At 46.9% G+C, this 24,889-nt stretch overlaps 1 protein-coding gene across 1 annotated transcript in view; it reads left to right on the top strand.

Annotated features, from left to right (window-relative positions):
- Window positions 1-24,889, top strand: part of DNAH9 (dynein axonemal heavy chain 9) — a 404,651-nt gene that overhangs the window by 39,676 nt on the left and 340,086 nt on the right. Inside the window, exons 10-18 of the mRNA XM_054048023.1 lie at window positions 728-842; window positions 5,106-5,174; window positions 7,704-7,830; window positions 9,654-9,909; window positions 12,815-13,056; window positions 14,376-14,511; window positions 20,519-20,715; window positions 21,112-21,536; window positions 22,268-22,490. Of these exons, the coding sequence (XP_053903998.1) occupies window positions 728-842; window positions 5,106-5,174; window positions 7,704-7,830; window positions 9,654-9,909; window positions 12,815-13,056; window positions 14,376-14,511; window positions 20,519-20,715; window positions 21,112-21,536; window positions 22,268-22,490 (1,790 nt within the window). The remainder of the gene's footprint in view (window positions 1-727; window positions 843-5,105; window positions 5,175-7,703; window positions 7,831-9,653; window positions 9,910-12,814; window positions 13,057-14,375; window positions 14,512-20,518; window positions 20,716-21,111; window positions 21,537-22,267; window positions 22,491-24,889) is intronic.

The following is a 24,889-nucleotide window of genomic DNA, read 5'->3' as shown; positions in this document are numbered from 1 at the left end:
AAATATGTGAGGTGAAATCCTGGCTTGTTTGAAGTAAACAGCAAAACTCTCATTGATGTTAATGGGGCCAGGACATCACTGGCCATGTTTGCTTTGCAAGTTGTTCTAAGTCAGTAGAAATATTTTGTTGAATCGTGTAAAAGATGTGAACATTCTTAGCTCTGTGCTGCTCTTGCTGTGCACACACAGCTCCCAGCAACACCACTACTGCTATTGTGACCTGACTGACGGCACGGCGAGGTCCTCAGGCACTGGCAAACTTTGCAGATTTCTTAATCTGGAGTGCACTGGTTCTGCAAGGCAGGGGATCAGGCAGCCCATTTAATCAAAGCCAGTATGTTCCATGAGGCACTAGTGTTACACAGAATCACAACATGCCATTAACTTGCCTTGCCAGATGCTGCTGCAATTCTTTCAGGACCTGTTGACTTTATTGTGAGGCGTTGTTCCCAAAGTCATTAATGACTCACAAAGCAGAGCAAAGAGATTGAGACTGACCTTGGCTGGCATCCCCCATCAAGTAGGCAGTTAAAACCTGCCTTTGCTCCAGGATTATATCATGATTCCAGAATGTTCGGTTCAAAGAGAAATCCTAGGAAATCAGGGGAATGTTAAATAGACATGTTATCGTCAGTGGGATCTCTGCTGTTGGGGATGATATACAGTGCAGAGCTGAGTAGTAAATACCTTCAAATCCTCACTTTAAGTTATATTTGTCTTCATCCAGGCTACCCCCCCGTGCACAGGAACATGTCCTTGGTAGCTGGGGCTTTGCGCTGGGCTCAGGAGCTGAGAGACCGGATCCAGGTCCCATTCAGTCATTTTAGGCACATCACACATCCGTGCGTATCTTTATCACAGATAAGTTATTGTTTTAACTATCTTGATCCCTTTTCTCAATGAATCTGAGTTTCATCCTGTGTTGACTACTATATTCTAGTTAGAGCTAAAAATCCTTTTTAACCAGAAAGGTAAAGTGTGTTTGTCATGGAGAAGTAATTACAATTGTGTTTTCAGCTTTCCTGAAATCATTTTTAATAAGTTCCTTAATTGGATTTGTTGTGAAATGATTAAGAGGCACAGTGAGCAGATGCACAGAGCTTATCAGCTTTCAAACATAGCTTTAGGTTCAAAGTGAAAGAGTTATTGGACCTTTTCCCCACCACTATACAATCCTGCATAGATAGCAGTCTCTGCTCAAGAGGAGCCCAGGACTAGAACAATAGGGATGCTGCAGGTCGTGATTAAGGTACCTTGGCAGAGCTGTGAATGGCAAGGGGTTTAGTACTGCTGCAGCAGGGGAAACTGTAGTACTAGAATAAATAGAGCAGCATTGGCAGAACTGTGTGGATTTTCCAGAGTTGAAATAGCAGGGGGGCTGTAGGCCAGGACTGAAGTGCATTGGCAGAGGTCGGTAGGGATGCTGCTTGTTCCACAAATGAGAAGGATTGAAAACAATTGCACCCTAGATTAAGGGGCAAACCTGGAAGCTATTGAGATTTTTTCCATCAGAACATTTCTTTTTTGTTATTATGGGTCATCTTGTAAAAACAGTCCCACACATTGGCTGCTTTCATCTCTTACTGGCCCTAGGCACACCTAATAAATCCAAAGGAAGCAGAAAGCAAATAAGAGCAAAGGAGTTAGATGGTTTTGATTCATGAATGTTGAAAGAACTCCATTGGCATTACCTTGGAGCGTGGAGTGACTCTGGCTGCTGGTTCTTGCTAGAAGGGATTGTAAACTGTGATGATTCTGCATTTTTGAAACAGTCCTCTAATAAGTCATTCCCATTGCTCCGTCCAGTGTTTTGGTATCGATAGCCTGTGTGCTGCCATCCTAACTATACTACTAGTTTGTAGTAATAAAGACATTAACATGGTGAGAGTGGGAGCCCATACCCACTGCCCCAAACACATAACCCAAATCCATTGCCTTCCCTGGGAGCTTTCACAGCAAATGCTATATACACCACGAAGAAAGGCCAGATCTGCATTTTATACAGATTCTATTCACTCCATTTAGCTCAGCTAATAACCTGCCCTCCAGCTGTAGGTGAGAGGCTGCCGTATCAGACTTGCAGCTCATAAGGGTAAAATAAAAAGAGAAGATGAGGACTGACTAGCTCAGGGCATTGGTGTTGGGGTGAGGAAGTCTTGTTCATGTCTAGCCCTGACATGATATGTGAATATTTTTCCTGTATGGTGACTGCATAGTGATCTGTGTGAAGGAGTTCTGGGCCTTGCTTATAACTAGTCCAAAACTTTTGTTTGACAGACACTGGCCTTTCAACTCAATGCAAATTTCTGTGAAAAAAAAATTGTTAAAAAATTTCAGATTTTCATAAAAAAACCAAATCCCCTCAAATTTTTTGATGATAAACCTGAACATTTGTAAAGAAAAAAAAATTCCATCTGAATTCAGTCACTTTGCAGCACAGCATTGAACTGGTACCCTCAGGCTATCTACATTAGAGAGGTTTCAGAGTAACAGCCGTGTTAGTCTGTATCCGCAAAAAGAAGAACAGGAGTACTTGTGGCACCTTAGAGACTAACAAATTTATTAGAGCATAAGCTTTCGTGGACTACAGCCCACTTCTTCGGATGCATATAGAATGGAACATATAATGAGGAGATATATATACACACATACAGAGAGCATAAACAGGTGGGAGTTGTCTTACCAACTCTGAGAGGCCAATTAATTAAGAGAAAAAAAAAAAAAAAACTTTTGAAGTGATAATCAAGCTAGCAGAGTACAGACAGTGTGATAAGAAGTGTGAGAGTACTTACAAGGGGAGATAGTCAACGTTTGTAATGGCTCAGCCATTCCCAGTCCTTATTCAAACCGGAGTTGATTGTGTCTAGTTTGCATATCAATTCTAGCTCTGCAGTCTCTCTTTGGAGTCTGTTTTTGAAGTTTTTCTGTTGTAATATAGCCACCCGCAGGTCTGTCACTGAATGACCAGACAGGTTAAAGTGTTCTCCCACTGGTTTTTGAGTATTTTGATTCCTGATGTCAGATTTGTGTCCATTAATTCTTTTGCGTAGAGACTGTCCGGTTTGGCCAATGTACATGGCAGAGGGGCATTGCTGGCACATGATGGCATATATCACATTGGTAGATGTGCAGGTGAACGAGCCCCTGATGGTATGGCTGATGTGATTAGGTCCTATGATGATGTCACTTGAATAGATATGTGGACAGAGTTGGCATCGGGGTTTGTTACAAGGATAGGTTCCTGGGTTAGTGGTTTTGTTCAGTGAGACTGCAGAGCTAGAATTGATATGCAAACTAGACACAATCAACTCCGGTTTGAATAAGGACTGGGAATGGCTGAGCCATTACAAACGTTGACTATCTCCCCTTGTAAGTACTCTCACACTTCTTATCACACTGTCTGTACTCGGCTAGCTTGATTATCACTTCAAAAGTTTTTTTTTTTTTTTCTCTTAATTAATTGGCCTCTCAGAGTTGGTAAGACAACTCCCACCTGTTTATGCTCTCTGTGTGTGTGTATATATATCTCCTCAATATATGTTCCATTCTATATGCATCCGAAGAAGTGGGCTGTAGTCCACGAAAGCTTATGCTCTAATAAATTTGTTAGTCTCTAAGGTGCCACAAGTACTCCTGTTCTTCTTTTTACATTAGAGAGTATTTGCATGGACACCGCATGAAACACATCACATCTGTGCTTCCAACGTGTCACAGGTGTGTCCAGTGCAATAGCTGTATGACATGCCTGAGCCCTCAGTGGTTCACTTTAAGGCATTTCAGTGCTAGTTCTTGTGTATGGGAAGCACAGGCACTGTAGTTGCACGAAGTCTGCCCAGTGCAATCCCACAGTGCTGACAGCTTGGAACAGGGGCTCTATCACAGGTCAACCTGCCCTCCTCAATTACATGCATTCCTGAGAGCCCCCTACGCAGTCCTCTCAGTCTCAGCTTTGCCCAGCCCCTCACCTGCTCCCCCCCCCCCAATCCAAAAGGGAGAGTCAGGACCCAGGCAGCTGCTCCTGAGCTCTGTTTTCTCCTCTCTCCTGACTGCTGAGGAGTTGAGGTTGGAGTTTACATTCAGGGTACAATCAACTTTTTTTTTAAAGTCTGAAGGCCATTTGCAAGCCATCAATGCTTCAATCTGACACTTGGGACATTTTACTCAGTATTTTACTTTTTTGGTTCTCTCTAGTTTAACAAAATACCTTGATTTTCAAACTCTACATGGATTTAAATAAGACTAAAAACATGGACGAAGGTGAATTAAGAAGTCCTAACTGTAAAGACTTATGTACCAAACCTGCCATTGGTTGGTACAGTGATCCAGGCATCACAAAGAGAGAACAGCTGTGGGGGTGCTCTGCAAAACCCACAGCCACCAAAAGTACAGATGAAGAAATGGGAATGCTGCAGCTCTCTCCTACATTGCACAGGGCAATCCAAGCTGGGGACATGAAGAGCCTGCAACCCGTCCAGCTCTGCTGGGCAAAGGGAGGCCAGGAGAGCCAAGGAGCTGTGGCACTCATGAGCTCCATGAGGCACTGGCATCTGGGGCGAGGTAGGGTAATTGCTGAGCTCAATAGGGCTGCACTAAGGCTAGGTAGAGGCCAAGGGGAGAATCGGGGAAATGGTGGAATTGCAGAATTGCAGTGCTGGGAGCCACAGGGAGCTCCCAAGTGTCATATTGGCCATGTGGGATATTTTTAAAAAACAAAGAAAGTAGCAAACAAAAAAAAAAGTGATGAACCTTACATTAAGATTGACATGGGTCTTGCACTTAAACCTGAGCTGTTAGCCGTATAAAAACATTTAAGAGAAGGCAGATAAATCTTCTGTGATTATTATTTGTATTACTGTAGCACCTAGAGACCCCTGTCACAGACCAGGGCCCCGTTATGCAGAACAAAGACAGTCCCTGCCCTGAAGAGTTCAAATACACTCAGATTTAATCTTAACTGAAGGCACAGGTATAGAATCTAAAACTCCAGGATTGGTAAAATGGCACCTGCCCATGGCATGAAATGCTCTTAAAAAATGTGTTTTGAAACAAGGAGGTAATCTACAGTTTCCATCCATTGTGTAACACTGCCTCTGTTCCACTGATAGCTGCCTGGAGTCCCCTGAAGGAAAAAGAATGATACAGAAGTACAAAGACATGGTACAGCTGCTAGAAAGGTAAGTCTGTTCACTTAGCCCGATCTTATATAAGGGGTTGATGCAGCTGCACATCACAGGGGTATCCCAAGGCTCCTGTTGACTCCAGTGGGCGTTGGAGCAGAGCCCTAGCTTCCAGCCAATGTCTTACTTTATAGCTTGCATTAAGCACATGTAATCTCTAAATCTGATGCCATTGGTTTTGTTTTTCTGTGATTAGAAGCATTGTATTATTTTGCTCTGCATTGGCTTGTTTTCCGGAGGTTTTCACTTGGCAGGTGTGTATCACAGAATCGCTTTCTGATGTTAATCAGCTAATGGGAAATACAGGGCTAGCCTCCTTATTAGAAGAGCTGACTCCTAAATGGATGATGAAAAAGGTAGATGTTTTAATTACAACATGAAATCAATGTAGCAAACAGGGCCGGCTCCAGGGTTTTGGCCGCCCCAAGCAGCCAAAAAAAAAAAAAAAAAAAAAAGCCGCGATCGCAATCTGCTGCGACAATTCGGCGGAAGGTCCTTCGCTCCCAGTGGGAGTGAGGGACCATCTGCTGAATTACCGCCGAATAGCTGGACATGCTGCCCCTCTCCCGAGCGGCCGCCCCAAGCACCTGCTTGCCAAGCTGGTGCCTGGAGCCGGCCCTGGTAGTGAAGAATCCCAATAAGACCCTTCAGAATGGATGCACTGAATGTGGATCTCTTGACAATGTTTCCCATCACAGCTCTGCCATGGTAGCACTGTTGAGTCCACTCCAGTTTACAGGAAGCAGACATTATGTTCTCCTCTTAGGGTACGTCCAGACTACCCGTCGTATCAGCGGGTAGCGATCGATTTATCGGGGATCGATATATCGTGTCTCATTAAGACACGATATATCGATCCCCGAACGTGCTCCCCGTCGATTCCGGAACTCAACTGGAGTGAGCGGCGATACCGGAGTCGACGGGGGAGCCATGGCCGTCGATCCCGCGCCGTGTGGACCCCAGGTAAATCGATCTAAGATACTTCGACTTCAGCTACGCTATTCACATAGCTGAAGTTGCGTATCTTAGATCCATCCCCCCTGCCCCACAGTGTAGACCAGCCCTTAGACACTGAACACACACAATGTCTCATTAGCCTGGCCCAGTCCTTCACGCGTTATTGTCTAGCTAGTGACAGATTCCCAAGTCCTGGGATTGTGCAAATAAAACCAGGTGTGCACACCTGCCATGTTTACCTTCCAGACAGATGGGACGGGCATAGCAACTTCCCAGATAACTGAGGACTAGAAATTCAGCCATGTGGAAAAACATCCTCTGACCGGCTTCCCAAAACTCAGAATACCTTGAGGTTTTGCCCCAGTTGTGGAGTGATTCCCACACAAATTAATTTTAACTATTATGGGTAAAAAACTGCTATTTTTCTGCAAAAATTGTGACTTTTCATGTGGGGCAAGTATATGAAGATTTGCTGTTTGTTACTGGGGTGAAATTTCACCATTTAAAAATGTGTTAATTGGCAATGCAATTAACTGAGACTCCAGCCTTGGCCAAATTAAGAGGTTCTCACTGGTGGAATGCTCATTCCATCAAGGTGCCACCCACCATGCTCCAAGCTTCTAGGCCAAACCTTGGTTTGGTGGTGAAAGGAGGAGGAAGAAACTTTAGAATTACAGCCTCCCTTTGATGTCTTGGGAATGCTGCAGGAGTCTCCTTGGGGCCAGAGAGCATGTTCAGTGCAGCCTAGCAGAAGCTGAAGTGCTTCTATAAACTTTCAGTAGGTGTGCAAACTGCACATACACAAATGATGAGACTGTATGGCATATAATTTGGCATAATCTAGATAGAGTTTCATGGGGACCGTGAAAAGCAGCTGTCTGGCTTCAGGACTACCTGCCTGCCAGATTTCAGTGTCCTACTCCTAATTGCTGAGGTGCTAGAAATGTTCAAATAATGGTTCAACGATGCCAGCTGTCATGATGTGGGATAGAACTCTCAAAACAGTCCAGGATCCCAAGTCCCTATTTCAAAAGCAACTTAAATGTTTAGGAGCCTAAGTCCCATTGGTTTCAAAGAAACGTAGAGTACGGCTACACTTTGAGCTGGGGATGTGAGTCCCAGCTCAAGGAGACATACCGGCACATGCTAAAATAGGAGTGTAGCCATGGCTGCGCGAGTGGTGGGAGTAGGGTGACCAGACAGCAAATGTGAAAAATTGGCACAGGGGTGTGTGTGGGGGGGTAATAGGAGCCTATATAAGAAAAAGACCCAAAAATTGGGACTGTCCCTATAAAATCTGGTGCTGAGGCACTTTTGAAAATGAGACTTAGTCTCCTAAATCACTCAGATGCTTTTGAAAATCTTACCTGAAATCTTTGACTTTCTGATTTGCATTTTCCCCAGTTTCCTCGTGCATGTATTTGCGGGTTTGGTCTTTGTGGAGATGCTGTGGGATATTTTGTTCTTAAAATGCATTCATATTTCTGAGTTGTGAAGTAGATTTATCGTTCATTCAGACCCGCCTCTTTGGCTGGCTGGCAGATGTCTGATGAATGTTGTCTCTGTCAGGTATCAGGAGAAGCTCTATAAGGATTGGTCCCAGACAGTGTCCGAAAAATCACAGTACAACCTCACCCAGCCAGTTATCAGACGAGATCCAGAGACCAAGCTGATCGCAGTCAATTTTGATCCACAGGTAAAATACGAAGTTAATTAATCTCACTGCAAGACTCTTCCTTGATATGCACATTGCACCCTGTCACATGACTGTATTTCACTGGGGCTACCCTGGGTTCAAGACAGTTCAAGAAAACACGTTGGACCCGCTCTGCTAAAAGTGCATTCCCAGCACCATGCAGCATATTCCCTGACAGACAACTTGGATTTACTCTCCTCCTCCTGGGCCATGTCTCCTGTTAAATATCACATTCAGAGTGAAACCTTCCAGTGGAAATTCCTGTGTACCTCACACACAAATCCTAATTCAGCTGTTTTGGAGCCTGCATGTTTCATACTGTAAGAACTCACTGTCCCTGTGTTAGGGTGACCTGTTTCTTCAGTGGTACAAAACAGGATATATCCTTGGGGATGGATTCAACAGAAAATCCAGGCAGGGTCCATGAAGCACAAAAAGGGGCTCTGGCTCTGATGTATTTTTAGTTGGGGGTAGGGGAAAGAGGATTTTGTTTACAGGGAGGGCTGAGTTTTTGTTGAATCTGGCCATGTGGCTAAGCAGAGATTTTTGGTTCTGCTCCCTCTGTACATTCACATCTGCTGGTAAAAAAAACCTCAGTTTTTATCATTGGTTTTCTGATATTCCCATTAGCATCACAGAGCCCACATAGCTCAAAGGGGGGAGCGCAAGTCCATTCCTTTTTGTGCATCATCAAGAAAATTGTTTGCTAAGTTTCAGTGAGTTGCACCTCTGCAAATTCTCTGAAGGTGAGAAGGTTGCACAGATGTCACCAGCTTGATGTTTGAGAAGGAAAAAGCCCAGCACGGCTTTCAGGGGCTGCAAGGAATTTGCTGGGATGGCAGCTAGAAAAAACATCTTTCTACTTGTTCTCGAAGCACATTGGTATAGAGATTGGTGGGAGACATTCAGCATGGTGCCTTGTGAGTCACTTGTGAGATAAGAGCTCCCCTATAAGTAAAAAGCCACCCTAAAATTATTGCTTTTGAAAACTATAAAATGTTCAGAGTTAGAAAAGTGGCAGCTAGCAGAGAGAAGGTGAGTCCCCGGACTGCAGTTCTGTAGGTGTCATCAGAAGAAACAATGAATCCATGGAGTCCACTCACCACTAGGGTACCTCCTCCTGGCTGCTCTGGGGATTAATTTTTTCCAGGTGCTGCACCCCCTCTGGCAGTCTATTCACCTGTCTTGTCTCATCCTGTGGCCCCTTTCGCTCCAGGAGCTGCAACTTCTTCTTCGTTACTCAGCCCTCTGGCCAGGTCACTATGGTCCTCCCCTTCTGGGGTATCAAAGTCGTCCTGGGCAAACTGTCCCAGGCAGTCCGCTCTCCACTGTCTGGTCTGCACCACTTCCCCAGTGGCTGGCAGGGGAACCAGGGCCTGCCCTCTACTCCAGGTTCCAGCTCAGGGGCTCTCTAGTCAGCAGCAAAAGTCTGTTCTATCCTGACCCTTACTGGCTTTTCCCTGAGCCTTGCCATAACTTCTGGCTCTTTCCCCTTCTCTGAGTTTACCAGTCACACAACTGCCTCCTCCTAGGGAGAACTGTAGGCTACTTGCCTCTATTGCTCCAAATACATCTCCCTTCTCCCAGTGAGTGACTCCAGACTACTTTGCAGCTTCCTGCTGCCCTCAGCTCCTGGGCTTTATATAGGTCCCTCTGCTTTCTGTCTAGCTGAGCCTCATTTAATCAATCCCTGCTCCCTGGCTCCTCCTCCAAGTGCAGCCTGGGCAGTTAATTGGCTCACCTGGCCACCTTAACCCCTTCAGGCCCTGTGTAGGGGTGGCCACCCTATCACAATGAGTCTATGTGCACTGGTTGTTTTCTAGCTGATTTCAGTGCTCAGGGAAGTGAGTTATCTGGAGGCAAACCAGGTGGAGAGCATCCCTGAGACAGCAGCAGAAATCTACTCCTCCAAGGAGTCGTACCGGCAGCTGGTGGCTAACTTGGAGCTGATGGTAAATGCGTACAATAAGATCCTGAGGACAGTCCTCGAGGTGGAATACCCTCTGGTACAGAGGCAACTGCAGGATATTGACTCCAGGCTGAAAGAGGCAGAAGAGACACTGAACTGGAAGACAGAAGGTAAGTCCACAAACCCACTGATTGGGGAGGTGCAGGTGAGTCATGCAGATTGCCATCCTGCTCCTCAGCTGGGATTCTGAGGTCAGATGTGTTCATGGACATGTGCTCACATTCCTCTGCTATGGCCATCCATTCCCTTCTTGGGCACCGTGGCTTCTGGAGAAGGAGGAGGAGCTGGGACTGATCTGGAGACTGATAGATTTGTATTTAAGGACATTTAAAAGCTCATGAGAAAAGCAATGTTACTATTGGAGGAGGTCTGTTTTACGGGCTGTTGTCACTGACCTCTTTAATTTGCTAAATGTAAAGCAGATTGGTGTCTGAAACACAAGAAAAGCAAGACCCTGCTGTATGCTCTCCCCAGTGCTGATAACCATGGCTATGGGGAGGTGCTGCTTTCGGGGATACCAGAGTGGTGGTTTCTGGGGTGGTTGGTCACTCTCCCAATGGTGCTCTGACACCAGAATGAAAAGTGATCAAACCCCTCTAGAGCCAGGAAGGCCTGTGCAGCGCTGATACCTGATTATTCCCGGGAAAGGTCACTGCAGCAAATAGATTTTTTTCTAGAAGAGTGAAATAAAGAGTGCGATTAATAATGCACAGGCTGTTCATATGCACCATTACCTCAGGATGCTTTTACCTGGGTTCTTACCTCATTAATTTTAAGTGCAAATAGAACAGTTTCCTGGTGGTGAATATTTCCATTTGAAAATGAACTGGTGGAAGATGCCCTTTGGTTTCCTTCCAAAAATCCACGGGGTGACCAGAAGCACTTTTGCTCTTATGACTCTGCAAAGCAGAACCACCTTTTGGGGATGATCAGGTGCTGAGAAATTGCCTCGCTTCAGACAGAACATAAAGCCTGGGATGGGGCTTCTTCCCCATGTCAGCCCCTGAGTCACCTGCCTCTAAACACAAGCACTCGCTGATGACAGGGAGGGAGAAGCCCACATGCTGTGCTGAGCATGTGCTGGGCATTCCATGTGCTGGTGGCAGTGGTGGTGGCCAGAGGGCCTTATGGGGCAAATCCAGCCCCACTTCCGGGGCTGTGCAGGATCCCCTGGCAGTGGAACTGGCTCTAGGGTTGCCAGGTGTCTGGTTTTCAACCGGAACGCCTGGTCAAAAAGAGACCCTGGCAACTCTGGTCAGCACCGCTGATCAGGCCATTAAAAGTCTGGTTGGCAGCACTGCCGGTGCAGCGGGGCTGGCAGGCTCCCTGCTCGGCTCTGCGCGGCTCCCAGAGGGACATGCCGGTCACTTCTGGGAGCCACCTGAGATAAGCGCCACCCGGAGCCTGCGCCCCAACACCCTTCCTCACCCAAGCCTCAAGCCTGGAGCCCCCCCTCACTCTGAACCCCTCATTTCTGGCCCCACCCCAGAGCCAGCAACCCTAGCCCTAAGCCCATACCCCTTCCCACAACCCAACCTTCTGTCCCAGCCCAGAGCCCCCTCCCAAACTCCACCCCCACCCTCAACCCTTGGCCCCACCCCCCAGCTCAGAGCTCCCTCCTGTGCCCTGAACCCCTCATTTCTGGCCCCACCTGGAGCCTGCAACCCCAGCCCAGAGCCCATACCTCTTTCCATACCCCAGCTCCCTGTCTCAGCCTGGATCCCCCTCCCAAACTCCAAATCCCTCGGCCCCAAGCCCAGAGCCCCCTCCTGCATCTCAAACCGATCATCCCTGGCCCCTCCCCAGAGCCTGCACCCCCAGCCAGAGCCCTCACCCCCTACCGCACCTCAACCCACTGCCTCACACCAGAGCCTTCTCCCACACTCCAAATCCCTTGTTTCCAGCCTGGAGCCCCCTCCTGCACCCCAGCCCCACCCGAGAGCCCACAACTCCTCTCACATCCCATCCCCAGTCCGGTGAAAATGAGTGAGTGAGGGTGGGAGAGCGAGTAACGGAAGGAGGGGGGATGGAGTGAGTGGGGGTGGGGCCTCGGAGAAGGGATGGGGCAGAGGTGGGGGCAGGGGGCAGGCAAGGGTGTTTAGTTTTCTGTGATTAGAAAGTTGGGTATCCTAACTGGCTCCTCTGTGCGAGGGATGGGAGAGGGGAGAATTTTGAGGGGCTGTGACGTGGGCAGGAGGGTGCCCAGCAAGCGTGAGCCTGGGGAGCGGCAGCGTTGGGGTAGGAGAACCATTGTTAAGCCTGTTCTCCCCTGTACATCTGGCCTTGCCTCCCGGCTCTGGGGTTTGCCCTGTCTTTGATACTTCAGTGACATCCCGCACACAGAAGATACTCTGTCCCCCATGCCTCACTGCTTCTCCAGCAGAGCTCTGGTCAGAGGAGCATTCCCACTCCTGGGAAGCAGGGCCTGTGGGCCTGGCTGGAACATGGACAGAGCAGTTGGCAGAAACCAGGGGTAGCAGGGTGCCTTTATTGTGAGTTCTTGGGGAGAGAAAAGAATTAGGGAAAGGCCAGGGGAGCCCAACGACCCTCTTGCTTGTGACAAGAGGCTGGGTGGTGTCTGGCATTCAGGACTAGCTCTGCCCCACATTGGGACCTATGCAGTGGTCATGGGGGACTCGTGTAACCATAAGGGAAATTCAGAAGCATTTCCTAACAGAATCCAAACTGAGAATATGGGCAAGCCCAGGTGAATTGCTATGAAAATGCTGAGGCAGTGTCTTGACTAGGATCACTTCGCTGGTAGAGTGACACCTGTCTATGGTACCAGCTAAGCACTCCTGGAGTGGATGCAGCTTGTATCAGCAAAGCTGCACTTCAGTTGGTGCTGCTTATTCCAATGCCCCACATGAAACAAGCTATGCCAGTAAAAGTGCAGCTTCTGTCGGCACAGCTGTGTCAGGTAGGGATCACACCTCTTTTCACCCACGTAGCTATGCCGGCAGAAGTCTGTAGCATTGACAGAGCCTGAGCAAACCCTCTTTATTTGTTGAAAAGGCCTGTGGGAGCACATCTCCTCGGTGATCGAGAGCGTTCATGACCTTGAGCGAAGGATCCAGAAAGCCAAGGACAATGTCGAGGAGATTCAGAGCATCATGAGGTCGTGGGTCTCACCAATTTTTGAGAGGAAAGATGGAAAAAGGGAAAACATGCTCAGTCTGGAGGACAGGCCTGAACGGCTAGAAAAGCGCTACAACCTCATCAAAGAGTCGGGGCTGAGAATCCATGCACTGGTGAAGGTGAAGAGAGTATTGGCATAGCTTTACTGTGCTACAGAGCAGATAGAGAATGCTGCTGGAGGCTATTGGTTGTCCATAGAGCCTGCTTCTCTTCGCACTAAATTTCTAGTATTCATGATTCTGGAGAAAAGTTTGAGTAAAGACCAAAATCCAGAAGGCAAATGTAAAGAATCTCATGATTTTTCAGCCATTCTCATGATTGTGGGGGGCCTGACTCCTGGTTTTGGATGCTTAGTGTTGGCAATACTGCAATCGGTTTTATGCCCCCGTCTGCTCAGTGAGCATATGGCTCCACAACCCCCAATCCATCATTTCCATTGCCTTCCCGAATTCTGCCCTCACTTGCACTCCAAGCATTAAAAGCAGTAACAATAAACATACAATAAGCTGAGTTTGTTCTGGGGTCAGAATTTCTGTTGGCACCTGGTGATTAGATTTCAGAGCAGGCACTTTAAATGATTTTATGGCTCAGGGAGGAGGCTCACATTTCAAGTGTCAAATCAACTCCGATTTAGCTACTAAATTAATGCAAGTGGAACAGCCCCATCTCCTTCTGGCAAGTCTGCTGAAAGACAGTCCAAAGTCTTTGTTCTGCTTTTCTAACTGTTACATTTTCTATTACTCTGAATCTCTATGTTGAGCTGTTTAATCAACTCTTTGACCAGAGGAGATTGCCTACATTTTGGTTTTAGTCCATTGGTTAAAGTGCTAGCAGGAGACTTGAGGTTTAATTCCCTGCTCTGCCACAGACTCCCCGTGTGACCTTGGTCAAATCACTTAGGCCATGTCTACACTAGAGACCTTACATCGTGTTTTTGTCTTTTATCATTTTTCTGTGTGAGTTCATTGGAGAGTAGAGTGATTGTCTGACTTCACCCACATAGTAGTTATTGGGGCATGTAATGCACTGGATCATGTTGTGATGGGCGTGTGTAGGACCCAGGTATCCTGAAAGGTGTGTCGGGGGCGGGGTGTGACAGTGCAGTCAGACAGAATCACCCCTGTGAGGCAGGGCAGTGCTATTAGCCCCATCATACAGATGGGAACTCTGGTCCGGAGAGACTAAATGATTTATTCAAGGTCACACAAAAGTCTGCGTTAGAGGAGGGACCAGAACCCAGGGCTCCTGTATGCTAGGTTAGCACCTTCACTGCTAGACCATCCTTCCTATCTGCTCTCTATCTTTCTAAACACTATCAACCTGCTTAATCTCTCTGTATTAATTTGTATCAGTTGTTTTAATAATAATCAGTGGGTCATTCTACCATGAGATGAATTCAGTCTGGCTGTATTTGAAGGTGACTTCCATTTTTTCTCAGGAAAACCTGAATCTGTTCGCCGCAGACCCCACCTCCGAAGTTTGGAAAGCATACATTGATTATGTGGATGAAATGATCTTGGATGGATTCTTTAATGCTATTGAGTGCTCCCTCAAATACCTCCTGGAAAACACAGGTAACTGAGCTGTCCTTTCTCAGGCCAGGGTGGTTTCCCCTCTCTGCTCTCAGCAAGGTTTCCATTGCTTGTGTGTAGCCTGAATGTCCTGATCTGCTGTCCATGGCTAGGCGGTGTTTGTGTCTGGGCAGAAGGGAGGCAGCTGGAAAAGGAGTGCAGTTTTGCTGTGCAGCAAGACCAGGAGTCATTGTGTGCTGAGCTGCCCTGTCAGAGCTCCTGGGGATGGCTCCAGGCTGTATCGAGAGTCTGTACATGTACATGGTTTTTGTTAGCTCCAGGTATGCCTACACTGCCACATAATGCCTGCGGCTGGCCCATGTCAGTGACTCAGGCTCGCGGGGCTCAGGCTGCGGGACTATAAGATTGCTCTATAGCTATTCAGGCTTGGCATTCGGCCTGAGGCAGCTGACATGGGCCAGCTGCAGGTATTTAATTGCAGTGTGGCATATCCTTCGAGACCCTAAGAGACCCAGGCATGACCAGGCTGTGGTTCCCATCTGGAGGAACACAGCACAGAGGGAGGAAGGGTAATAGCACTCTGTTGCCTGATTTCTGTTCCATACTCTGGAACAGCACACTGTGGAGAGTACCACACCAAATATTAACAAGATGATGGACAATGTAATTTAGAGTGGTGATCCCACCTCTGCTGAGCGGTGCTGGCACCAGTTAGAGCCTCTCTCCCATCTGCAAAGGACCCAGGTACTGCGTGACACCCTCTTCCACATCCAGGAGTGGCTCAAGGGCCCAATTTGTGACTGGTCAAATGGTATAAGAGGCCTGGCCCACAAGGAGGGCTGTTTTCAGTCACCCAACCCAGGGCCTGTGCTGCCCAGAGATGACACGAGTAAAGTGTATTTCTTCTGCCTGCTATGAACATATGGTGACTTCTGTTCAACTCTTCACAGCGTTTGCCATTCCAGGTACTTTCCTCCCTGTGATTAATAAGGGACCATTAGATCATCTTTTCTAACCTCCTGCATAATACAGGCCATTATATTTCATCCAGTCACCCCTGTATTGAACCCAGTAACTTGTGTTTGGCTAAAGCATCTTTTACAGCCTGGATCTGAAGAGATGGAGAATCCACCGCTTCCCTGGGCAGTTTGTTCCAAAGGTTAATCACCCTTACTGTTAAAATAAGGTGCCTTATTTCTAATTGGACTTTGTCTGGCTTCTGCTTCCAGCCATTGATTCTTGTTCTGCCTTTCTCCGCCTGATTAAAGAGCCCTTAAGTACCCGGTATTTCCTTCCCGTGAGGGAACTTCTGTACTGTAATCTAGTCACTTCTCAGTTTTCTTTTTGGTAAACTGAAAGTCTGAGCTCTGTGTCTCTCACTGCACGGCATTTTCTTCAGGCCTTAAATCATTTATGTGGCTCTTTTTTGCACCCTCTCCAATTGTTCAACATCCTTTTAAAAATGTGGACACCAGAACTGGATACTGTATTCCAGTATTGGTCTTACCAGTGCCGTATGCAGAAGTAAAAACCATCTTCCTACTCCTACGTGCTACTGCCCTGTTTAGACATCCAAGGATCGCATGAACTCTTTTTGCAACAGCATCACACTAGGAACTCATGTTCAGTTGCTTGTGCATCATGACCCCTGAATCCTTTCAGTGTTACTCTGTTCCAGGATGCAGTCCCCGCATTGAGCAGGGATGGCTGCATTCCTTGTTCCTAGATGTGCAAGCTTGCATTTGGCTGTATTAAAACACAGTTTGTTTGAATGGGCCCTATTTTTCAAGTAATTCAGATCACTCTGTGTTTCTGCACTGTCCTCATTATTCTTTACCACATTGCCAGGCTTTGTGTCATCCACAAATGTTATTAGCAATGATTTTATATTTATTTCCAGATTGTTGATGAAAATGTGGAATAGCATCAGACCTAGTATCGATCCCCACAGAGCACCACTAGAAACACCCCCATTCAGTGGGGGTTCCTACTGCTTTTTGAGATCGGTCTGTTAGCTAGTCCTTAACCACATCACGGGTGCTCTCCTGATGTTGTATAGTGCAAATTTTTAAATCCAAATGGCGTGTGGTACTAAGTCAAACGTCTTATAAAAGTCTAGGAATGTCAAAGTCTACTAAAAAAAGCAACAAAGAGTCCTATGGCACCTTATAGATTAACAGACGTATTGGAGCATAAGCTTTCATGGGTGAATACCCACTTCATTGGATGAAAGTCTACTCAGTTACCTTGATCAGCCAAACTTGTAATCTCATCAAAGAATGAAATTAGATTTGTTTGACTTGAAGAATTTTCCATAAAACCACGTTGATTGGCATTAAGTATATTCCTATCCTTTAATTCTTTATCAGTTGAATCCTGTATCATCTTTTCCATTACTTTGCCCAAGCTTGATGTCAGGCTAACCAGAATATGGTTGCCCCAGTCATCTCAATTGCCCTTTTCGGATATTGACACAACATTAGCACTCTGCCAGTCTTCTCGAATTTCCCCAGTGTTCCAATCTTTATTTAAGATTAATGTCAGTGGGCCAGACATCTCCTCATCTTACTCTTTTCAGACTCCTGGGTGCAAGTTATCTGAGCCTACTGATTTAAAAATACTTATCCCTAGTAGGTGTTTCTTAACATCCTCCTTAGTTACTAATTGGCTGGTAAATTCTTCATCATCCTCATTTGATATGAGTACATCATCCTGCTTTTTTCCAAGTACAGAACAACATTTCTGCCTTTTCTGCATCATTAATAATTTTGCCATCACCTTCTAGTACAGTAACTCTCACTTTAAGTCGTCCCAGTTAATGTTGTTTCGTTGTTACGTTGCTGATCAATTAGGGAAAATGCTCATTTAAAGTTGTGCAATGCTCCACTCTTACATTGTTTGGCTGCCTGCTTTCTCCACAGCTGGCAGCCTCCCTACGCCCTCCTTCCTCACAGCACCTCCCGCCTGCAGGCAGCCCCTGCGGATCAGCGCCTTCCCTCTCCATCCCCCTCCTCCCTCCCTCCTCCTGCCCGCGGCAATCAGCCGGCTTGCGGAGTTTCGGGGGCAGGAGGGAGGAGCGAGGACTCAGCATGCAGGCTACCCCTCCCTCCCCTGCCTCCCAAACACCGCAAGCCAGCTGATTGCCCCGGGCAGGCGGGAGGGGGGAGGAGCAAGGACTCAGTATGCAGTCTCCCCCTCCCTCCCCTGCCTCCTGCTGGCAATCAGCTGGCTTGCGGCGTTTAGAAGGGAGGGGGGAGGAGCGAGGACACAGCCTGGGAAGTAAAGGGGGAGGAGGGGCAGGTCAAGAATGGGGGCTTGGGGGAAGGGGTGAGTGGGCAGGCTGAGGGTTGAGTCCCTCCTCCTCTCCCTCCCCCCCCCCCCAGCGGTAGGGGAAGCTGCCGCTGCTGCGCAACGTGTTTCTCCTAGCCTATAGCACCTTCAGCCTCCTTGCCTGCCTCATCTCCAGTGCCAGTGGGCTGTGCCTGTGTGGGGTAAGGCAAGGGCACCTCCCAACTATAGTACTGTACTGTATGTACAGTATGTTTGTAAACACACAGCATGTGCACACTACTCCCCCGCAGCGTAGTATTAAATCGCTTGTTTAAAATGTATATAATGCCTTTTGTCTGGAAAAAAAATCCCTGGAACCTAACCCCCCCATTTACATTAATTCTTATGGGGAAATTGGATTCGCTTAACATTGTTTCACTTAAACTCGCATTTTTCAGGAACATAACTACAACGTTAAGTGAGGAGTTACTGTAATGAGTCTATGCCATTGTTAAGATTTCTTTTGTTCCTGATATACTTATTAAAAAACCTCCTTTTTGTCCGTGGTCTTTCCAGCCATGGATTTTTTCCCTGATGTCTTTAGTTTCCCTTATCAATATTCTACACTTCATAACTTGTAATTTATACTAATTGCTGTATATTTGCTTTTTTACATTTGTTATTTGTTGCTTTTTTATTACTAATTGCTGCCATCATCACTTCATCACTGAAGAGGATGGGCTGTTAGCCACAGTTTTGTGAAACTTTTCTTGATTGTGGAACCTAATGAACTCTTTTATTAAGAACGCCCAATTTTCATTCACGTTTTTCTGTCTAAATGTTTTCTTCCAGTGAGTTTCACTTCTAAATTTTCTCAGCATGGGGAAATTAGGTGTTTTGAAACATCAGGTATTCATTTTACTGGTTGGAACTGTCCTCTGTTTGCCCAGAATACATGTAATCAGGTCATGATCACTGGTCCTTGGGAAACCACCAACTTCCAGTTCAGTGATTCATTTATCTTTATCCTTTATATCGATGTTCAAAATAGAGTTACATCATATTGGGATCAATACTTTTTGAGTAGAAACTCCAGTGATGTTTTACTACTGGCTGCAAGAGATCTTCATCATATATCTCCTCAGCTGAAGTTCCCTGGCACAGAAGTGCTGTTCCAGTGCACCCCTTTGTGGCTGGATGTGGTGATGTGGCAGTTCCGCCTCAGTTTCCTCACAAAAATCATCAGCCTACTCAGCCCCAGAGAGCCCAGCCCCTTGAAAGTATTTAATCCCTTCTGGGGTAACAGAGTCCCTTAGTCCAAATCCAATAAATGCACTGAGCAAAAGAATCCTCAGTCCAGCTGGGCTCTGCCTCATGCCCCTTCCATGCAGGCAGCCCCCCCTTTCCGCCCCCCCCCCCCCCAGCTATGACGGCCTGTCCTCCTGCTTAGCAACTGGTGCCCAGGCTTTTCTGTAAGAACCACCCAGGCCAAGACTACCCTCTTCTCAAGGGCTCCAGCAAGCCACAGTCCCCCTATAATCACTGATCTGAGGCAGATTTCTTGCCCCTCATAGGTTCAGTCTGTGTGCTGTCCTTCTGCAGCAACCCTCAACTGCTCATAACACAAGAACTAGAGATCACCAAATGAAATTAATAGGCAGCAGGTTTAAAACAAGCACAAAGGAAGTATTTCTTCACACAACGCACAATCAACCTGTGGAACTCTTTGCCAGAAGATGTTGTGAAGGCCAAGACACTAATAGGGTTCAAAAAAGAACTAGATAAGTTCCTGGAGGATAGGTCCATCAGTGGCTATTAGCCAGGATGGGTAGGGATGATGTCCCTAGCGTCTCTTTGCCAGAAGCTGGGGATGGGTGACAGGGGATGGATCACTTGGTGATTACCGGTTCTGTTCATTCCCTCTGGGGCACCTGGCATTGGCCACTGTTGGATCCGGGGCTGCTCCTGATCCCTATCTGGTGTGGGGTGTGTCACGCACCTGACAATGCAGTTTTTCTTTCCACCCATTCCAGACAGGTGTTTCAGGAGTGACTCATTCTGTTCTCTGGTGTGATTGGTCGGTCTGTAAAGACGCCTACCAGTATCCCCTCCTGAGGTTTGGTAGTTAGCATATAGATCAATACGCATTCAAGAGCCTGTGGTTCTGAGTTATCAATGACTCTAAACCAAGTAATGGTCTGTAATGTAGCGTGCCGCCCCCCGCATCTCTTGTGCTCACTCTTCCCTTCCTGAACAGGTTATAAGCCAGAGATTCTAACGTTCCAGTCCTGCAAATCATCCCATGTGGATGGAATGGCTGCTCCTCACTGTGTGTGTCTTGCAGGACTGGGCAAAATTGTTCAGACTAATAGTTTATCCGCTGAACAACGCAAGTTCAGGTCAACCAAAATGATTTGTGAACACAGGCTGGATTTGGCAAATTGTTTCATGTGAGAAAAATGATTTTTTTTGTTAAAAGTATCAGCCTAGATTAATTAAAAAGAAAGAAAAAAAGCTCATTTGCCAGTTTAAATGTTTTGTTTGACCCAAAATGGGATGTGTTATGTGGTTTTTCGTTTTAGCAAGAAAATGGAAAAATTCTGTTTTGACTCAATCCAAATTGAAAATTCTTTCAGATTTTTCTGTTTGGTCACAGAACTGACAAATCAATTATTCGTTCAGCTCTAGTGTCCCTTGGGTGATGACCGTGGTGATGGAGTAGAGTCACTTCTTGTCTTACCCAAGCCCAGACCCCATCATCTCTTCTGCTCTCTTTCAGATTCCCAGGGAGCACTGGCTCCCCTGTTTGAGGTGCGGCTGGATCTGGTGATCCCCGATTTGGTATTCCACCCCTCGCTGGATCCTGGTGCTAACGACGGCTTCTATGACATGGTTGAAGGACTCCTCAATGACATCTACCGGATCTCATCCCTGGTGCCCAGGCTGGCTGAGCACAGTATTTTCCCTCACTATCAGGTCTCTGGCCCCAGTGCATGCTCTCCTATTGCACAGCCAGGAGCGGCGCCAGGGTTTTTGGTGCCCTAGGCAGGGGTCCTTCCGTGCTCCCAGTCATTGTCAGCAATTCTGCGGCGGGGGGGGTCCTTCCGCGCTCCCGGTCTTCAGGGCACTTCGGCGGCGAGTCCCGGAGTGAGTGAAGGACCTGCCGCAGAATTGCCGCCGAAGACCCGGAGTGCGGAAGGACCCCCTGCTGCCGAATTGCTGCCAAGGGCAGCAAAATGCCGCCCCCCCAAATCCTGGTGCCCTAGGCAACCGCCTAGGTCGCCTAAATGGAAGCCCCGGCCCTGTGCACAGCAATGTGCAAAATGGCTCTGGATCAGCATCCACTCACAAGGCCTCTCTGTCATTTCCCAGGCTGATATGGAGGACATGGGTGACTTAGCTGACATGCGCCACAGCCTCCTGGAGCGTGTGCAGAACACGATGTCAACCTGTAGTGATTACCGCAACTCCTTTGACCACTACTCTTACCTCTATGGGGACGACAGGAAGGAATTCATACGTCAGTTCCTATTGTATGGGCATGTCCTGACTGCGGCAGAAATTGAAGCCCATGCGGACAATGGAGTCCCAGAGAGCCCACCCACGTTACAGCAGTTCAGGGAGCAAATTGACTCCTATGAGAGAATCTATGATGAAGTCAACCGCCTGGAACCAGTGAACATCTTCGACAGTTGGATGAAAATCGATGCTCGGCCCTTCAAAGCAACCTTGCTGAATGTCATCAAACGGTGGAGCCTGATGTTTAAACAGCATCTCATTGATCATGTGACACACAGGTAATAAAGGCTTGTCTGCCCCATCTCCATTGGGCTCCATCCAGGTGGTTACACTGAGCAATGTGGGATTTGTTTTCTCTGTCCACCCCATCCGAGAGTGCTATAACCTGGCAGGGGTGCCTGCCCCTCCAATCACTGCACACTCCACCAGGGTGCAGGCTTCTTTAGCAGCTTTCCTGGCTTAAGTTCCTACCCAGGAAATATGCAGGGCAGTGACGTGGTCCTCCATACACACTCTCACCGCACGTTATGCGATTACATAGCAGGCCAGAGCGGTACTTTGGTAGAGCGGTGCTCCAATCAGAGGACAACTCCTACCCCACCTCCTGAACTTGGGCTTGTGATTCACCTGGCTGGAATTGACATGAACAAGCACTCGAAGAAGAAAAAACGGTTACTCACCTTCTCGTAACTGTCGTTTTTCGAGACGTCTTGTTCATGTCCATTCCATTACCCACCCTCCTACCCCTCTGTCGGAGTACCCAGCAAACAGGAACTGAGTGGGGGGTCGGGTCGGCAGGGCCCTATATTGGGCGCTATGAAGGCACGACTCCAGGGGGTGCCCAGGCTGATCCTATGGATACCTCTAGGGGCAAAATCTTCTGACTGTCGTGCACGCAGCGCGTGCACACCTGATTAGAATGGATGTGAATAACGCATCTTGAACAAGGTGAGTAACCGTTTTATATAAACTGCTCTCACTGTGTGTTTTCCTGTTTTGTATTATTTAGCTTGGCTGATCTTGAAGAATTTGTAAAAATTGCTGATAGAGGTTTGAACAAAGAGGTTGAAAAAGGAGATTATGATGGTTTGGTGGAGATTATGGGTCACCTTATGGCTGTTAAAGAAAGACAGAGCAGCACTGATGAGATGTTTGAACCTCTGAAGCAAACAATTGAGCTACTGAAGATATATGAGCAAGAACTTACAGATGAAGTGTATAAGCAATTAGAGGTTGGTGAAAACTTATGACCAATACACAAAACTGCAAAATATTAGACACCTAAAAAGAAAATGATCAGTGTACATTAACGAATGTTAAGTACCTGGGCTCAATAATCAATAGGCCTCAGTGGGCAGATTATTTTGATAGCCGAGTGGCAGAAAATCTATTGTGGATGTGCCATCGCAGCTCCCTAGATAAAGCTACATCAAGATTGTCAATTGCAGCAGAGATATAGCCCGTTGTTATGAGTGAACAATGCAGTGCCCCTCCCCAGATGGACAGCACTTGCTCCGTAAGAACAGAACACGTATTCAGGTAGATCTGTTAATTATATTATGGAGTTACAATTATTTTTAATAGGTGCATTAAGCAGTTTTTTTGGTGAGTGCTGTAATGAAAGGGTGTTAGTGCTTGGATGCAACCCCATGCTCTGGGTGTCCCTAAGCCTCTGACTGACAGATGCTGGGACTGGACAACATGGGATGGATCACTCAGTAATTGTCTTGGTCTGTTCATTTCCTCTGAAGCATCTGGCATTCACCACTATCGGAAGACAGGGTATTGGGCTGGATGGACCATTGGTCTGACCCTATATGGAGATTCTTATGTTCTTGTTACAAAGGGTAGTCCCTTGTTTAGGGCCCTAGCCTAAGAGTCAGGAGACTGGCATTCAATTCCTACCTCTGCCACATGATTCCTGTGTGATCTTGGGCAAACCACCTTGGCACTAGGCAGCGGGTGCTTTTGAAAATCTCACTAGGCACCGAGTTGCATCTTTTGGTGCCTAAATACCTTTAAAAGTCTTGCCCTTAGTCTCTGGGCCTCAGTTCCCTCTGTGTCGTCCTTCCATACCTCACAGGAGTGTTGTGAGGCAAAGCACATTGAGGTGTGAGGTGTTCAGTTACCAGGGTAATGGGGGCATGAGAAATATTTTAGATCCTGTTAAAATGGAAAAATACAAACTCAAAGGCTTATTACAAAGTCCAGTTGCTAAATATTCCTGGGGCCCCGGTGCAGGTTTTTAGGGCTAAAGCCGACCTTCCTCACAAAGTGCCTTTGTGGAAGGAGGATTTCAGTTAAGCATTATAGGTGGAGTTTTGTTGGGTGTGACAGTTGCCTTACCTTGGGAATTCCTTGGATTTTAGTGCTTCAGATTTTGTAAGTAAATTTGAGCAATACATTTTTTGCCAGGGAGTTAAAACATCAAGGCTATCCTTAGGAGTAGAACTGGGGAAGCATGTTTTTCTATGCAGCAACTTGTCAGCTCCATGCAGTTGCATAGCGATCCAGTTAGTATCTTTACTTCCACATACAGTAAGAGAAATAGAGGCAAATAAGATCCTTTATATAATGCTCTCTTCTGCTGTCTTGAGGAACCTAGATCTTAGACTGTTTGGTACATGAAGAGTCCATAAAAATGGATAGAGTCTATCTGAAGGGGAGGACAGGCGACTGTTTCTGATAAAGTAAGAAGTGGGCCGAAGCTCTGCTTGAATTTTGCCTTTTTCTTGCTACTTCCCCCCTTGTGGTTTCAGTTGGGAAAGGAAGTGGAAAGAGCAAAGTATCCTCATAAGAGATGGAACTCTTCAAGGATTCTCTCAGAGCTGAAAATAGGAAGCATTGGGACTACTGTGGTGGGCAAGCCAGTTGCCAGGAGATTTTCCCATTTGGAAGGTCTGGGTAACTATCCAAACTGAATGCAACCTCTGAACATGTCGAGTTTCATCCCAGACATTTTCTTCTCTCCTGGCAAGCACTGGTGACTTTCTGTTACTCTTCTGACCCAAGTGAACAGGCACAAAAACAAGCTGGAAAGTTTCTTTTGTTACAGACTGTGAATGGTCTAGGGGAAGAAACCACTGTTCTGAGAACACTGGTAGGGAAGAGGGGAATTGAAATATGTAGAGGACTTGGGTCACAGCACTGATCCATATGCTGCCTGAGGCTCTGACCTGTGGTTTTTAATGAAAGACAAAGGAAGTCCCTTCCCAGGACAAATACACAGCTTATGAAGAGCCAGCCCTGTGAAGCTTCTTTCCTTGGCACCTAAATGAAAGTGTCTTGGATTTCAGAGGTTCTGAGCATCCACAACTTCCAGTGACGTTCATGGGAGCTCTGAAAATTGGGCCATTTTTATTTAGACGGTAACATTAAGTACCCAAGTTTGAAAAACGTTACCCTAGGAATCTCTCCAGACAGGTCCTTTGACTATAACCACCTTCCCCTCTTCCGTTCTAAGAGCGGACGGGACAGCATCTATTATAGAACCATCCAGTCTTCATTTTTAACTAAGTTGAAACGGTCAGCTTACCTGTTGAGCCCATCTTCCTTCTTCCATACACTCCCAGGGGATGCACAAGAGTCAGCTGGACTTTGAATCAGGATCAGGTTTTTTGTACCCTAGGAG

Source organism: Malaclemys terrapin, chromosome 13 (assembly GCF_027887155.1).
Source record: "Malaclemys terrapin pileata isolate rMalTer1 chromosome 13, rMalTer1.hap1, whole genome shotgun sequence".
Taxonomy (NCBI): Eukaryota; Metazoa; Chordata; order Testudines; family Emydidae; genus Malaclemys; species Malaclemys terrapin.
This window is presented reverse-complemented; position numbering and strand designations above follow the sequence as displayed.